The 15,516-nt window shown below is 38.8% G+C and overlaps 1 protein-coding gene across 1 annotated transcript in view; it reads left to right on the top strand.

Moving 5' to 3' along the window:
• TCTN1 (tectonic family member 1) overlaps window positions 1-15,516 on the top strand; it is a 380,029-nt gene that overhangs the window by 133,097 nt on the left and 231,416 nt on the right. Inside the window, exon 8 of the mRNA XM_053701719.1 lies at window positions 13,455-13,580. Coding sequence (XP_053557694.1) covers window positions 13,455-13,580 — 126 coding nt within the window. The remainder of the gene's footprint in view (window positions 1-13,454; window positions 13,581-15,516) is intronic.

Here is a 15,516-nt window from a genome sequence, read left to right as displayed (position 1 = left end):
ATTACTTTCTTGGAAAAGTATTGTTCCTTTTGGTTATTTCTTCTGCTAGAAGAGTTTTTGAGTTATCTGCTCTTTTTTGTGAATATCCTTTTCTGATTTTTCATCAGGATAAGGCAGTGTTACTTCCTGATATTCATCATTTTGTTCAGGTTTTGATTCGTATCAAACCTGTCATTAAGCCAATTTCTCCTCCTTGGAGTCTTAATTTGGTTCTGAATGCTTTTCGGGCTCTTCTATTTGAGCATATGCTTGCTCTGGACATTAATTACTTTCATGGAAAGTATTGTTCTTTTTGGATATCTCTTCAGCTAGAACAGTTTTTGAATTATCTGTTCTTTCTTGTGAATCTCTTTTCTGATTTTTTCATCAGGATAAGGTGTTTTTTGCTGTCCTCATTTCAATTCTTACCTAAAGTTGTAAATTCTAACAACATTAGGGATGAATTATTGTTTTCCTAAGACTTCTTTGGTGAGATTCTTACTTTCTTTGGATATGGTAAGAGTTTTTGAAATTCTATGTTGAAGCTATTCAGATTTCAGATAGACTTCTAGTCTATTTGTTATCTTTTCTGGTTTTAGGAAGGTCAAAAGGCTTCTGCCATTTATTTGGCATCTTGCTTAAACTTTTGATTTATCATGCTTATTTGGAGTCGGGTGGATTCCCGCCTCGGAGGATTACGGCTCATTCTACTAGGTAAGTTTCTACTTCCTGGGCTTTTTAAGAATGAAGCTTCTGTTGATCAGATTTGCAAAGCAATGACTTGGTCTTCTTTGCATACTTTTACTATGTTATACCATTTTGATGTTTTCTCTTCTTTAGAAGCAGTTTTGGTAGAATGGTACTTCAGGCAGCTGTTTCAGTTTGATTCTTCTGCTTATAATTTCAGTTTTTTTCATTATAGAAATTGAAACTTTTTTGATTTGGGTAGTGGATTAATTTTTCAGCGGAATTGGCTGTCTTTATTTTATCTCTCCCTCTCTAGTGACTCTTGCGTGGAAGTTCCACATCTTGGGTATCTGCTATCCCATACGTCACTAGCTCATGGACTCTTGCTAATTACATGAAAGAAAACATAATTTATGTAAGAACTTACCTGATAAATTCATTTCTTTCATATTAGCAAGAGTCCATGAGGCCCACCCTTTTTCTTTCATGTAATTAACAAGAGTCCATGAGCTAGTGACGTATGGGATATACATTCCTACCAGGAGGGGCAAAGTTTCCCAAACCTTAAAATGCCTATAAATACACCCCTCACCACACCCACAAATCAGTTTTACAAACTTTGCCTCCAAGGGAGGTGGTGAAGTAAGTTTGTGCTAGATTCTACGTTGATATGCGCTCCGCAGCAAGTTGGAGCCCGGTTTTCCTCTCAGCGTGCAGTGAATGTCAGAGGGATGTGAGGAGAGTATTGCCTATTGAATGCAGTGATCTCCTTCTACGGGGTCTATTTCATAAGGTTCTCTGTTATCGGTCGTAGAGATTCATCTCTTACCTCCCTTTTCAGATCGACGATATACTCTTATATTTACCATTTCCTCTACTGATTCTCGTTTCAGTACTGGTTTGGCTTTCTACAAACATGTAGATGAGTGTCCTGGGGTAAGTAAGTCTTATTTCTTTCATGTAATTAACAAGAGTCCATGAGCTAGTGACGTATGGGATATACATTCCTACCAGGAGGGGCAAAGTTTCCCAAACCTTAAAATGCCTATAAATACACCCCTCACCACACCCACAAATCAGTTTTACAAACTTTGCCTCCAAGGGAGGTGGTGAAGTAAGTTTGTGCTAGATTCTACGTTGATATGCGCTCCGCAGCAAGTTGGAGCCCGGTTTTCCTCTCAGCGTGCAGTGAATGTCAGAGGGATGTGAAGAGAGTATTGCCTATTGAATGCAGTGATCTCCTTCTACGGGGTCTATTTCATAAGGTTCTCTGTTATCGGTCGTAGAGATTCATCTCTTACCTCCCTTTTCAGATCGACGATATACTCTTATATTTACCATTTCCTCTACTGATTCTCGTTTCAGTACTGGTTTGGCTTTCTACAAACATGTAGATGAGTGTCCTGGGGTAAGTAAGTCTTATTTTCTGTGACACTCTAAGCTATGGTTGGGCACTTTATTTATAAAGTTCTAAATATATGTATTCAAACATTTATTTGCCTTGACTCAGAATGTTCAACTTTCCTTATTTCCAGACAGTCAGTTTCATATTTGGGATTATGCATTGAATTATCATATTTTTTCTTACCTCAAAAATTTGACTTTTTTCCCTGTGGGCTGTTAGGCTCGCGGGGGCTGAAAATGCTTCATTTTATTGCGTCATTCTTGGCGCAGACTTTTTTGGCGCAAAAATTCTTTTCCGTTTCCGGCGTCATACGTGTCGCCGGAAGTTGCGTCATTTTTTGACGTTATTTTGCGCCAAAAATGTCGGCGTTCCGGATGTGGCGTCATTTTTGGCGCCAAAAGCATTTAGGCGCCAAATAATGTGGGCGTCTTATTTGGCGCTAAAAAATATGGGCGTCGCTTTTGTCTCCACATTATTTCAGTCTCATTTTTCATTTGCTTCTGGTTGCTAGAAGCTTGATGTTTGGCATTTTTTCCCATTCCTGAAACTGTCTTATAAGGAATTTGATCTATTTTGCTTTATATGTTGTTTTTTCTCTTACATATTGCAAGATGTCTCACGTTGCATCTGAGCCAGAAGATACTACAGGAAAACCACTGCCTGCTGGATCTACCAAAGCTAAGTGTATCTGCTGTAAACTTTTGGTAGCTATTCCTCCAGCTGTTGTTTGTAATAATTGTCATGACAAACTTGTTAAAGCAGATAATATTTCCTTTAGTGATGTACCATTGCCTGTTGCAGTTCCCTCAACATCTAAGGTGCAGAATGTTCCTGATAACATAAGAGATTTTGTTTCTGAATCCATAAAGAAGGCTTTGTCTGTTATTTCTCCTTCTAGTAAACGTAAAAAGTCTTTTAAATCTTCTCTCTCTACAGATGAATTTTTAAATGAACACCATCATTCTGATTCTTTGGACTCTTCTGGTTCAGAGGATTCTATCTCAGAGATTGATGCTGATAAATCTTCATATTTATTTAAGATGGAATTTATTCGCTCTTTACTTAAAGAAGTACTAATTGCTTTAGAAATAGAGGATTCTAGTCCTCTTGATACTAATTCTATACGTTTGGATAAGGTTTTTAAAGCTCCTGCGGTTATTCCAGAAGTCTTTCCTGTTCCTAATGCTATTTCTGCAGTAATTTCCAAGGAATGGGATAAATTGGGTAATTCATTTACTCCTTCTAAACGTTTTAAGCAATTATATCCTGTTCCGCCTGACAGGTTAGAATTTTGGGACAAAATCCCTAAAGTTGATGGGGCTATTTCTACCCTTGCTAAACGTACTACCATTCCTACGTCAGATGGTACCTCGTTTAAGGATCCTTTAGATAGAAAAATTGAATCTTTTCTAAGAAAAGCTTATCTATGTTCAGGTAATCTTCTTAGACCTGCTATATCATTGGCTGATGTTGCTGCAGCTTCAACTTTTTGGTTGGAAACTCTAGCGCAACAAGTAACAAATCGTGATTCTCATGATATTATTATTCTTCTCCAGCATGCTAATAATTTCATCTGTGATGCCATTTTTGATATTATTAGAGTTGATGTTAGGTTTATGTCTCTGGCTATCTTAGCCAGAAGAGCTTTATGGCTTAAGACCTGGAATGCTGATATGGCTTCTAAATCAACTCTACTTTCCATTTCTTTCCAGGGAAACAAATTATTTGGTTCTCAGTTGGATTCTATTATTTCAACTGTTACTGGTGGGAAAGGAACTTTTTTACCACAGGATAAAAAGTCTAAAGGTAAAAACAGGGCTAACAATCGTTTTCGTTCCTTTCGTTTCAACAAAGAACAAAAGCCTGATCCTTCGTCCTCAGGAGCAGTTTCAGTTTGGAAACCTTCTCCAGTCTGGAATAAATCCAAGCCTGCTAGAAAGGCAAAGCCTGCTTCTAAGTTCACATGAAGGTACGGCCCTCATTCCAGTTCAGCTGGTAGGGGGCAGGTTACGTTTTTTCAAAGAAATTTGGATCAATTCTGTTCACAATCTTTGGATTCAGAACATTGTTTCAGAAGGGTACAGAATTGGTTTCAAGATGAGACCTCCTGCAAAGAGATTTTTTCTTTCCCATGTCCCAGTAAATCCAGTGAAAGCTCAAGCATTTCTGAATTGTGTTTCAGATCTAGAGTTGGCTGGAGTAATTATGCCAGTTCCAGTTCCGGAACAGGGGATGGGGTTTTATTCAAATCTCTTCATTGTACCAAAGAAGGAGAATTCCTTCAGACCAGTTCTGGATCTAAAATTATTGAATCGTTTTGTAAGGATACCAACGTTCAAGATGGTAACTGTAAGGACTATATTGCCTTTTGTTCAGCAAGGGAATTATATGTCCACAATAGATTTACAGGATGCATATCTGCATATTCCGATTCATCCAGATCATTATCAGTTCCTGAGATTCTCTTTTCTAGACAAGCATTACCAATTTGTGGCTCTACCGTTTGGCCTTGCTACAGCTCCAAGAATTTTCACAAAGATTCTCGGTGCCCTTCTGTCTGTAATCAGAGAACAGGGTATTGTGGTATTTCCTTATTTGGACGATATCTTGGTACTTGCTCAGTCTTTACATTTAGCAGAGTCTCATACGAATCGACTTGTGTTGTTTCTTCAAGATCATGGTTGGAGGATCAATTTACCAAAAAGTTCTTTGATTCCTCAAACAAGGGTAACCTTTCTGGGTTTCCAGATAGATTCAGTGTCCATGACTCTGTCTTTAACAGACAAGAGACGTCTAAAATTGATTTCAGCTTGTCGAAACCTTCAGTCTCAATCATTCCCTTCGGTAGCCTTATGCATGGAAATTCTAGGTCTTATGACTGCTGCATCGGACGCGATCCCCTTTGCTCGTTTTCACATGCGACCTCTTCAGCTCTGTATGCTGAACCAATGGTGCAGGGATTACACGAAGATATATCAATTAATATCTTTAAAACAGATTGTTCGACACTCTCTAACGTGGTGGACAGATCACCTTCGTTTAATTCAGGGGGCTTCTTTTGTTCTTCCGACCTGGACTGTAATTTCAACAGATGCAAGTCTCACAGGTTGGGGAGCTGTGTGGGGATCTCTGACGGCACAAGGAGTTTGGGAATCTCAGGAGGTGAGATTACCGATCAATATCTTGGAACTCCGTGCAGTTTTCAGAGCTCTTCAGTTTTGGCCTCTTCTGAAGAGAGAATCGTTCATTTGTTTTCAGACAGACAATGTCACAACTGTGGCATACATCAATCATCAAGGAGGGACTCACAGTCCTCTGGCTATGAAAGAAGTATCTCGAATTTTGGTTTGGGCGGAATCCAGCTCCTGTCTAATCTCTGCGGTTCATATCCCAGGTGTAGACAATTGGGAAGCGGATTATCTCAGTCGCCAAACGTTGCATCCGGGCGAATGGTCTCTTCACCCAGAGGTATTTCTTCAGATTGTTCAAATGTGGGGGCTCCCAGAGATAGATCTGATGGCCTCTCATCTAAACAAGAAACTTCCCAGGTACCTGTCCAGATCCAGGGATCCTCAGGCGGAGGCAGTGGATGCATTATCACTTCCTTGGAAGTATCATCCTGCCTATATCTTTCCGCCTCAAGTTCTTCTTCCAAGAGTAATCTCCAAGATTCTGAGGGAATGCTCGTTTGTTCTGCTAATAGCTCCGGCATGGCCTCACAGGTTTTGGTATGCGGATCTTGTCCGGATGGCATCTTGCCAACCATGGACTCTTCCGTTAAGACCAGACCTTCTGTCACAAGGTCCTTTTTTCCATCCGGATCTGAAATCCTTAAATTTAAAGGTATGGAGATTGAACGCTTGATTCTTGGTCAAAGAGGTTTCTCTGACTCCGTGATTAATACTATGTTACAGGCTCGTAAATCTGTATCTCGAGAGATATATTATAGAGTCTGGAAGACTTATATTTCTTGGTGTCTTTCTCATCATTTTTCTTGGCATTCTTTTAGAATACCGAGAATTTTACAGTTTCTTCAGGATGGTTTAGATAAGGGTTTGTCCGCAAGTTCTTTGAAAGGACAAATCTCCGCTCTTTCTGTTCTTTTTCACAGAAAGATTGCTATTCTTCCTGATATTCATTGTTTTGTACAAGCTTTGGTTCGTATAAAACCTGTCATTAAGTCAATTTCTCCTCCTTGGAGTTTGAATTTGGTTCTGGGAGCTCTTCAAGCTCCTCCGTTTGAACCTATGCATTCATTGGACATTAAATTACTTTCTTGGAAAGTTTTGTTCCTTTTGGCCATCTCTTCTGCTAGAAGAGTTTCTGAATTTTCTGCTCTTTCTTGTGAGTCTCCTTTTCTGATTTTTCATCAGGATAAGGCGGTGTTGCGAACTTCTTTTGAATTTTTACCTAAAGTTGTGAATTCCAACAACATTAGTAGAGAAATTGTGGTTCCTTCATTATGTCCTAATCCTAAGAATTCTAAGGAGAAATCGTTGCATTCTTTGGATGTTGTTAGAGCTTTGAAATATTATGTTGAAGCTACGAAATCTTTCCGTAAGACTTCCAGTCTATTTGTTATCTTTTCCGGTTCTAGGAAAGGCCAGAAAGCTTCTGCCATTTCTTTGGCATCTTGGTTGAAATCTTTAATTCATCTTGCCTATGTTGAGTCGGGTAAAATTCCGCCTCAGAGAATTACAGCTCATTCTACTAGGTCAGTATCTACTTCCTGGGCGTTTAGGAATGAAGCTTCGGTTGACCAGATCTGCAAAGCAGCAACTTGGTCCTCTTTGCATACTTTTACTAAATTCTACCATTTTGATGTATTTTCTTCTTCTGAAGCAGTTTTTGGTAGAAAAGTTCTTCAGGCAGCGGTTTCAGTTTGAATCTTCTGCTTATGTTTTTTGTTAAACTTTATTTTGGGTGTGGATTATTTTCAGCAGGAATTGGCTGTCTTTATTTTATCCCTCCCTCTCTAGTGACTCTTGTGTGGAAAGATCCACATCTTGGGTAGTCATTATCCCATACGTCACTAGCTCATGGACTCTTGTTAATTACATGAAAGAAAACATAATTTATGTAAGAACTTACCTGATAAATTCATTTCTTTCATATTAACAAGAGTCCATGAGGCCCACCCTTTTTTGTGGTGGTTATGATTTTTTTGTATAAAGCACAATTATTCCAATTCCTTATTTTATATGCTTCGCACTTTTTTTCTTATCACCCCACTTCTTGGCTATTCGTTAAAACTGATTTGTGGGTGTGGTGAGGGGTGTATTTATAGGCATTTTAAGGTTTGGGAAACTTTGCCCCTCCTGGTAGGAATGTATATCCCATACGTCACTAGCTCATGGACTCTTGTTAATATGAAAGAAATGAATTTATCAGGTAAGTTCTTACATAAATTATGTTTTTCTGTGACACTCTAAGCTATGGTTGGGCACTTTATTTATAAAGTTCTAAATATATGTATTCAAACATTTATTTGCCTTGACTCAGAATGTTCAACTTTCCTTATTTCCAGACAGTCAGTTTCATATTTGGGATTATGCTTTAAATTATCATATTTTTTCTTACCTCAAAAATTTGACTTTTTTCCCTGTGGGCTGTTAGGCTCGCGGGGGCTGAAAATGCTTCATTTTATTGCGTCATTCTTGGCGCAGACTTTTTTGGCGCAAAAATTCTTTTCCGTTTCCGGCGTCATACGTGTCGCCGGAAGTTGCGTCATTTTTGACGTTATTTTGCGCCAAAAATGTCGGCGTTCCGGATGTGGCGTCATTTTTGGCGCCAAAAGCATTTAGGCGCCAAATAATGTGGGCGTCTTATTTGGCGCCAAAAAATATGGGCGTCGCTTTTGTCTCCACATTATTTCAGTCTCATTTTTCATTTGCTTCTGGTTGCTAGAAGCTTGATGTTTGGCATTTTTTTCCCATTCCTGAAACTGTCTTATAAGGAATTTGATCTATTTTGCTTTATATGTTGTTTTTTCTCTTACATATTGCAAGATGTCTCACGTTGCATCTGAGCCAGAAGATACTACAGGAAAACCACTGCCTGCTGGATCTACCAAAGCTAAGTGTATCTGCTGTAAACTTTTGGTAGCTATTCCTCCAGCTGTTGTTTGTAATAATTGTCATGACAAACTTGTTAAAGCAGATAATATTTCCTTTAGTGATGTACCATTGCCTGTTGCAGTTCCCTCAACATCTAAGGTGCAGAATGTTCCTGATAACATAAGAGATTTTGTTTCTGAATCCATAAAGAAGGCTTTGTCTGTTATTTCTCCTTCTAGTAAACGTAAAAAGTCTTTTAAATCTTCTCTCTCTACAGATGAATTTTTAAATGAACACCATCATTCTGATTCTTTGGACTCTTCTGGTTCAGAGGATTCTGTCTCAGAGATTGATGCTGATAAATCTTCATATTTATTTAAGATGGAATTTATTCGCTCTTTACTTAAAGAAGTACTAATTGCTTTAGAAATAGAGGATTCTAGTCCTCTTGATACTAATTCTATACGTTTGGATAAGGTTTTTAAAGCTCCTGCGGTTATTCCAGAAGTCTTTCCTGTTCCTAATGCTATTTCTGCAGTAATTGCTAAGGAATGGGATAAATTGGGTAATTCATTTACTCCTTCTAAACGTTTTAAGCAATTATATCCTGTTCCGCCTGACAGGTTAGAATTTTGGGACAAAATCCCTAAAGTTGATGGGGCTATTTCTACCCTTGCTAAACGTACTACCATTCCTACGTCAGATGGTACCTCGTTTAAGGATCCTTTAGATAGAAAAATTGAATCTTTTCTAAGAAAAGCTTATCTATGTTCAGGTAATCTTCTTAGACCTGCTATATCATTGTCTGATGTTGCTGCAGCTTCAACTTTTTGGTTGGAAACTCTAGCGCAACAAGTAACAAATCGTGATTCTCATGATATTATTATTCTTCTCCAGCATGCTAATAATTTCATCTGTGATGCCATTTTTGATATTATTAGAGTTGATGTTAGATTTATGTCTCTGGCTATCTTAGCCAGAAGAGCTTTATGGCTTAAGACTTGGAATGCTGATATGGCTTCTAAATCAACTCTACTTTCCATTTCTTTCCAGGGAAACAAATTATTTGGTTCTCAGTTGGATTCTATTATTTCAACTGTTACTGGTGGGAAAGGAACTTTTTTACCACAGGATAAAAAGTCTAAAGGTAAAAACAGGGCTAACAGTCGTTTTCGTTCCTTTCGTTTCAACAAAGAACAAAAGCCTGATCCTTCGTCCTCAGGAGCAGTTTCAGTTTGGAAACCATCTCCAGTCTGGAATAAATCCAAGCCTGCTAGAAAGGCAAAGCCTGCTTCTAAGTTCACATGAAGGTACGGCCCTCATTCCAGTTCAGCTGGTAGGGGGCAGGTTACGTTTTTTCAAAGAAATTTGGATCAATTCTGTTCACAATCTTTGGATTCAGAACATTGTTTCAGAAGGGTACAGAATTGGTTTCAAGATGAGACCTCCTGCAAAGAGATTTTTTCTTTCCCATGTCCCAGTAAATCCAGTGAAAGCTCAAGCATTTCTGAATTGTGTTTCAGATCTAGAGTTGGCTGGAGTAATTATGCCAGTTCCAGTTCCGGAACAGGGGATGGGTTTTTATTCAAATCTCTTCATTGTACCAAAGAAGGAGAATTCCTTCAGACCAGTTCTGGATCTAAAATTATTGAATCGTTATGTAAGGATACCAACGTTCAAGATGGTAACTGTAAGGACTATATTGCCTTTTGTTCAGCAAGGGAATTATATGTCCACAATAGATTTACAGGATGCATATCTGCATATTCCGATTCATCCAGATCATTATCAGTTCCTGAGATTCTCTTTTCTAGACAAGCATTACCAATTTGTGGCTCTACCGTTTGGCCTTGCTACAGCTCCAAGAATTTTCACAAAGATTCTCGGTGCCCTTCTGTCTGTAATCAGAGAACAGGGTATTGTGGTATTTCCTTATTTGGACGATATCTTGGTACTTGCTCCGTCTTTACATTTAGCAGAGTCTCATACGAATCGACTTGTGTTGTTTCTTCAAGATCATGGTTGGAGGATCAATTTACCAAAAAGTTCTTTGATTCCTCAAACAAGGGTAACCTTTCTGGGTTTCCAGATAGATTCAGTGTCCATGACTTTGTCTTTAACAGACAAGAGACGTCTAAAATTGATTACAGCCTGTCGAAACCTTCAGTCTCAATCATTCCCTTCGGTAGCCTTATGCATGGAAATTCTAGGTCTTATGACTGCTGCATCGGACGCGATCCCCTTTGCTCGTTTTCACATGCGACCTCTTCAGCTCTGTATGCTGAACCAATGGTGCAGGGATTACACGAAGATATATCAATTAATATCTTTAAAACCGATTGTTCGGCACTCTCTAACGTGGTGGACAGATCACCATCGTTTAATTCAGGGGGCTTCTTTTGTTCTTCCGACCTGGACTGTAATTTCAACAGATGCAAGTCTCACAGGTTGGGGAGCTGTGTGGGGATCTCTGACGGCACAAGGAGTTTGGGAATCTCAGGAGGTGAGATTACCGATCAATATCTTGGAACTCCGTGCAGTTTTCAGAGCTCTTCAGTTTTGGCCTCTTCTGAAGAGAGAATCGTTCATTTGTTTTCAGACAGACAATGTCACAACTGTGGCATACATCAATCATCAAGGAGGGACTCACAGTCCTCTGGCTATGAAAGAAGTATCTCGAATTTTGGTTTGGGCGGAATCCAGCTCCTGTCTAATCTCTGCGGTTCATATCCCAGGTGTAGACAATTGGGAAGCGGATTATCTCAGTCGCCAAACGTTGCATCCGGGCGAATGGTCTCTTCACCCAGAGGTATTTCTTCAGATTGTTCAATTGTGGGGGCTCCCAGAGATAGATCTGATGGCCTCTCATCTAAACAAGAAACTTCCCAGGTATCTGTCCAGATCCCGGGATCCTCAGGCGGAGGCAGTGGATGCATTATCACTTCCTTGGAAGTATCATCCTGCCTATATCTTTCCGCCTCTAGTTCTTCTTCCAAGAGTAATCTCCAAGATTCTGAGGGAATGCTCGTTTGTTCTGCTAATAGCTCCGGCATGGCCTCACAGGTTTTGGTATGCGGATCTTGTCCGGATGGCATCTTGCCAGCCATGGACTCTTCCGTTAAGACCAGACCTTCTGTCACAAGGTCCTTTTTTCCATCCGGATCTGAAATCCTTAAATTTAAAGGTATGGAGATTGAACGCTTGATTCTTGGTCATAGAGGTTTCTCTGACTCCGTGATTAATACTATGTTACAGGCTCGTAAATCTGTATCTCGAGAGATATATTATAGAGTCTGGAAGACTTATATTTCTTGGTGTCTTTCTCATCATTTTTCTTGGCATTCTTTTAGAATACCGAGAATTTTACAGTTTCTTCAGGATGGTTTAGATAAGGGTTTGTCCGCAAGTTCTTTGAAAGGACAAATCTCCGCTCTTTCTGTTCTTTTTCACAGAAAGATTGCTATTCTTCCTGATATTCATTGTTTTGTACAAGCTTTGGTTCGTATAAAACCTGTCATTAAGTCAATTTCTCCTCCTTGGAGTTTGAATTTGGTTCTGGGAGCTCTTCAAGCTCCTCCGTTTGAACCTATGCATTCATTGGACATTAAATTACTTTCTTGGAAAGTTTTGTTCCTTTTGGCCATCTCTTCTGCTAGAAGAGTTTCTGAATTATCTGCTCTTTCGTGTGAGTCTCCTTTTCTGATTTTTCATCAGGATAAGGCGGTGTTGCGAACTTCTTTTGAATTTTTACCTAAAGTTGTGAATTCCAACAACATTAGTAGAGAAATTGTGGTTCCTTCATTATGTCCTAATCCTAAGAATTCTAAGGAGAAATCATTGCATTCTTTGGATGTTGTTAGAGCTTTGAAATATTATGTTGAAGCTACGAAATCTTTCCGTAAGACTTCTAGTCTATTTGTTATCTTTTCCGGTTCTAGGAAAGGCCAGAAAGCTTCTGCCATTTCTTTGGCATCTTGGTTGAAATCTTTAATTCATCTTGCCTATGTTGAGTCGGGTAAAATTCCGCCTCAAAGAATTACAGCTCATTCTACTAGGTCAGTATCTACTTCCTGGGCGTTTAGGAATGAAGCTTCGGTTGACCAGATCTGCAAAGCAGCAACTTGGTCCTCTTTGCATACTTTTACTAAATTCTACCATTTTGATGTATTTTCTTCTTCTGAAGCAGTTTTTGGTAGAAAAGTTCTTCAGGCAGCGGTTTCAGTTTGAATCTTCTGCTTATGTTTTTTGTTAAACTTTATTTTGGGTGTGGATTATTTTCAGCAGGAATTGGCTGTCTTTATTTTATCCCTCCCTCTCTAGTGACTCTTGTGTGGAAAGATCCACATCTTGGGTAGTCATTATCCCATACGTCACTAGCTCATGGACTCTTGCTAATTACATGAAAGAAAACATAATTTATGTAAGAACTTACCTGATAAATTCATTTCTTTCATATTAACAAGAGTCCATGAGGCCCACCCTTTTTTGTGGTGGTTATGATTTTTTTGTATAAAGCACAATTATTCCAATTCCTTATTTTATATGCTTCGCACTTTTTTTCTTATCACCCCACTTCTTGGCTATTCGTTAAACTGATTTGTGGGTGTGGTGAGGGGTGTATTTATAGGCATTTTAAGGTTTGGGAAACTTTGCCCCTCCTGGTAGGAATGTATATCCCATACGTCACTAGCTCATGGACTCTTGTTAATATGAAAGAAATGAATTTATCAGGTAAGTTCTTACATAAATTATGTTTTTGTGGTGGTTATGATTTTTTTGTATAAAGCACAATTATTCCAATTCCTTATTTTTTTATGCTTTCGCTCCTTTCTTAGCACCCCACTTCTTGGCTATTCGTTAAACTGAATTGTGGGTGTGGTGAGGGGTGTATTTATAGGCATTTTAAGGTTTGGGAAACTTTGCCCCTCCTGGTAGGAATGTATATCCCATACGTCACTAGCTCATGGACTCTTGCTAATATGAAAGAAATGAATTTATCAGGTAAGTTCTTACATAAATTGTTATTTTATTTTCAATTATTTATTAATAAAAACTTTTTTTCTTTAGTGTGTGTCACTGTCTGTATCAATGATCTGCCTTCAAATGGTAAAGAAAGAACAATTAGTTCTTCTTTACCATTTAAATGCAGATGCCTTCTACCCCTGGCGGCAGTCTCCGCTGTCAAATCTGACAGCGAGGACTGCAGCATGAGCTAGACTTCTGGACATAGGTACTACTATGGCTTAAGGGGTTAAAAGTAAATATGGTGTATATTAAACACTGAACTGGTAGCTTGTTAAATACTAAAACATTACTTTATTTCACAGGTTAATATTACTGTGCAATCCATTTTTATGAAGTCTCTGGATGGTACCCTGTCCCCAGGCATCTTCAGTGATAATACACCTTTTTGGGATAGTAATCAGAATATTTGTACAGATGTAGTTTTGGGGGTAAGTAGTTTTAATATCAATTAAAATGCATAACCAACTTTTTCTTTCTATTTATCCATACTAAATATGCCACGTAAAGCTACTAGAAACATTAAACAGGATTGTTAAGTGTAGCTCAAGGTTAGTTATTGAAATATACCATACCAGCAGGGTTAATCCTGTAATGTGTCATTCAGTAGTAACTTTATCTCAATAAATTCCAGTTATTTCATTTTTCGGGTATGTGTTAAACAACATTTGTGAAATATCAGGCGAAAGTGTGTCACCTTGGCTGCAGAGTTTCTGATGGGCTTGTTCATGTTTTGAGAGATTTTATGTGTGTGCATGCAACAAAGACTTGGACTAGTAGCAACAAAGACTTGGACTAGAAGCTGGAAGTCAGCCAGGATACCCAGATTCAGCAAAGGGTTGAGGGAACTAAGCAGTTGATAACAAATTCACAAACATGTAAATGTGTGGTAACAGGTGATCAGTCTATACACAAACGGTAAAGGCAAGATACTTACTCAGATACAGACCAAAGTTTGTAGACAGCAGAAGTACAAGGAGGCAAGCAAATGGCAAAAACACAAATGTTCAAAGTTCAGCAGCGATGTACTCGGCAACAAGACATCCATCAAATAGAAGGGTATCTCATCCACCCACCAGATGTCCACAAAGCACACATTTCTAGTTCATCTTATTTCTTTCATAAGGAGGTGAGTCCATGATTCATTAAAGGGACACTGTACCCAAAATTTTTCTTTCGTGATTCAGATTGAGCATGAAATTTTAAGCAACTTTCTAATTTACTCCTATTATCAAATTGTCTTCATTCTCTTGGTATCTTTATTTGAAATGCAAGAATGTAAGTTTAAATGCCGGCCCATTTTTGGTGAACAACCTGGGTTGTCCTTGCTGATTGGTGGATAAATTCATCCACCAATAAAAAAGTGCTGTCCAGAGTACTGAAACCAAAAAAAAGCTTAGATGCCTTCTTTCTCTTGTTAAGTGTGTTCAGTCCACGGGTCATCCATTACTTATGGGATATATTCTCCTTCCCAACAGGAAGTTGCAAGAGGATCACCCAAGCAGAGCTGCTATATAGCTCCTCCCCTCACATGTCATATCCCGTCATTCTCTTGCAACCCTCAACAAAGAAGGAGGTCGCGAGAGGAGCTGGAGTTTTTACTTAACTATTCTTCAATCAAAAGTTTGTTATTTTAAATGGCACCGGAGTGTGCTGTTTTTCTATCTCAGGCAGTATTTGGAAGAAGAAACTGCCTGCGTTTTTTATCTATGATCTTAACAGGCGTAACTAAGATCCACTGGCTGTTCTCGACATTCTGAGGAGTGGGGTAACTTCAGAAACTGGGAATAGCATGCGGGGGCCTCCGCAAATGAGGTATGTGCAGTACTTTATTTTCTGGGAATGGAATTGACTAAGAAAATACTGCTGTTACCGTATGATGTAAGTACAGCCTTAAATGCAGTAGTAGCAACTGGTATCAGGCTGATAAATGTATGCGCAGTCGAGTTATATTCTAGGGACTAGAATTTGACTGACAAAAATACTGTTAACACTGAAATAATACTTAAGCCTTCTCTGCAGTGGTAGCGACTGGTAGCAGGCTTAGTGATAGCTTTGCATGACATTGAAAGATGTTGTTTTTTTAATTAAAACGTTTACTGGCATGTTATTCGTTTTTGTGAGGTACTTTGGTGATAAATCGCTTTGGGCATGATTTTTTCCACATGGCTAACATATTTTCTTTCATGTAATTAGCAAGAGTCCATGAGCTAGTGACGTATGGGATATACATTCCTACCAGGAGGGGCAAAGTTTCCCAAACCTCAAAATGCCTATAAATACACCCCTCACCACACCCACAATTCAGTTTTACAAACTTTGCCTCCTATGGAGGTGGTGAAGTAAGTTTGTGCTAGATTCTACGTT

The sequence above is a fragment of the Bombina bombina genome, chromosome 2 (genome assembly GCF_027579735.1).
Source record: "Bombina bombina isolate aBomBom1 chromosome 2, aBomBom1.pri, whole genome shotgun sequence".
In the NCBI taxonomy this organism is placed as follows: Eukaryota; Metazoa; Chordata; class Amphibia; order Anura; family Bombinatoridae; genus Bombina; species Bombina bombina.
The sequence above is the reverse complement of the archived record's forward strand: the minus strand, read 5'-3'. Positions and strand labels throughout refer to the sequence as shown.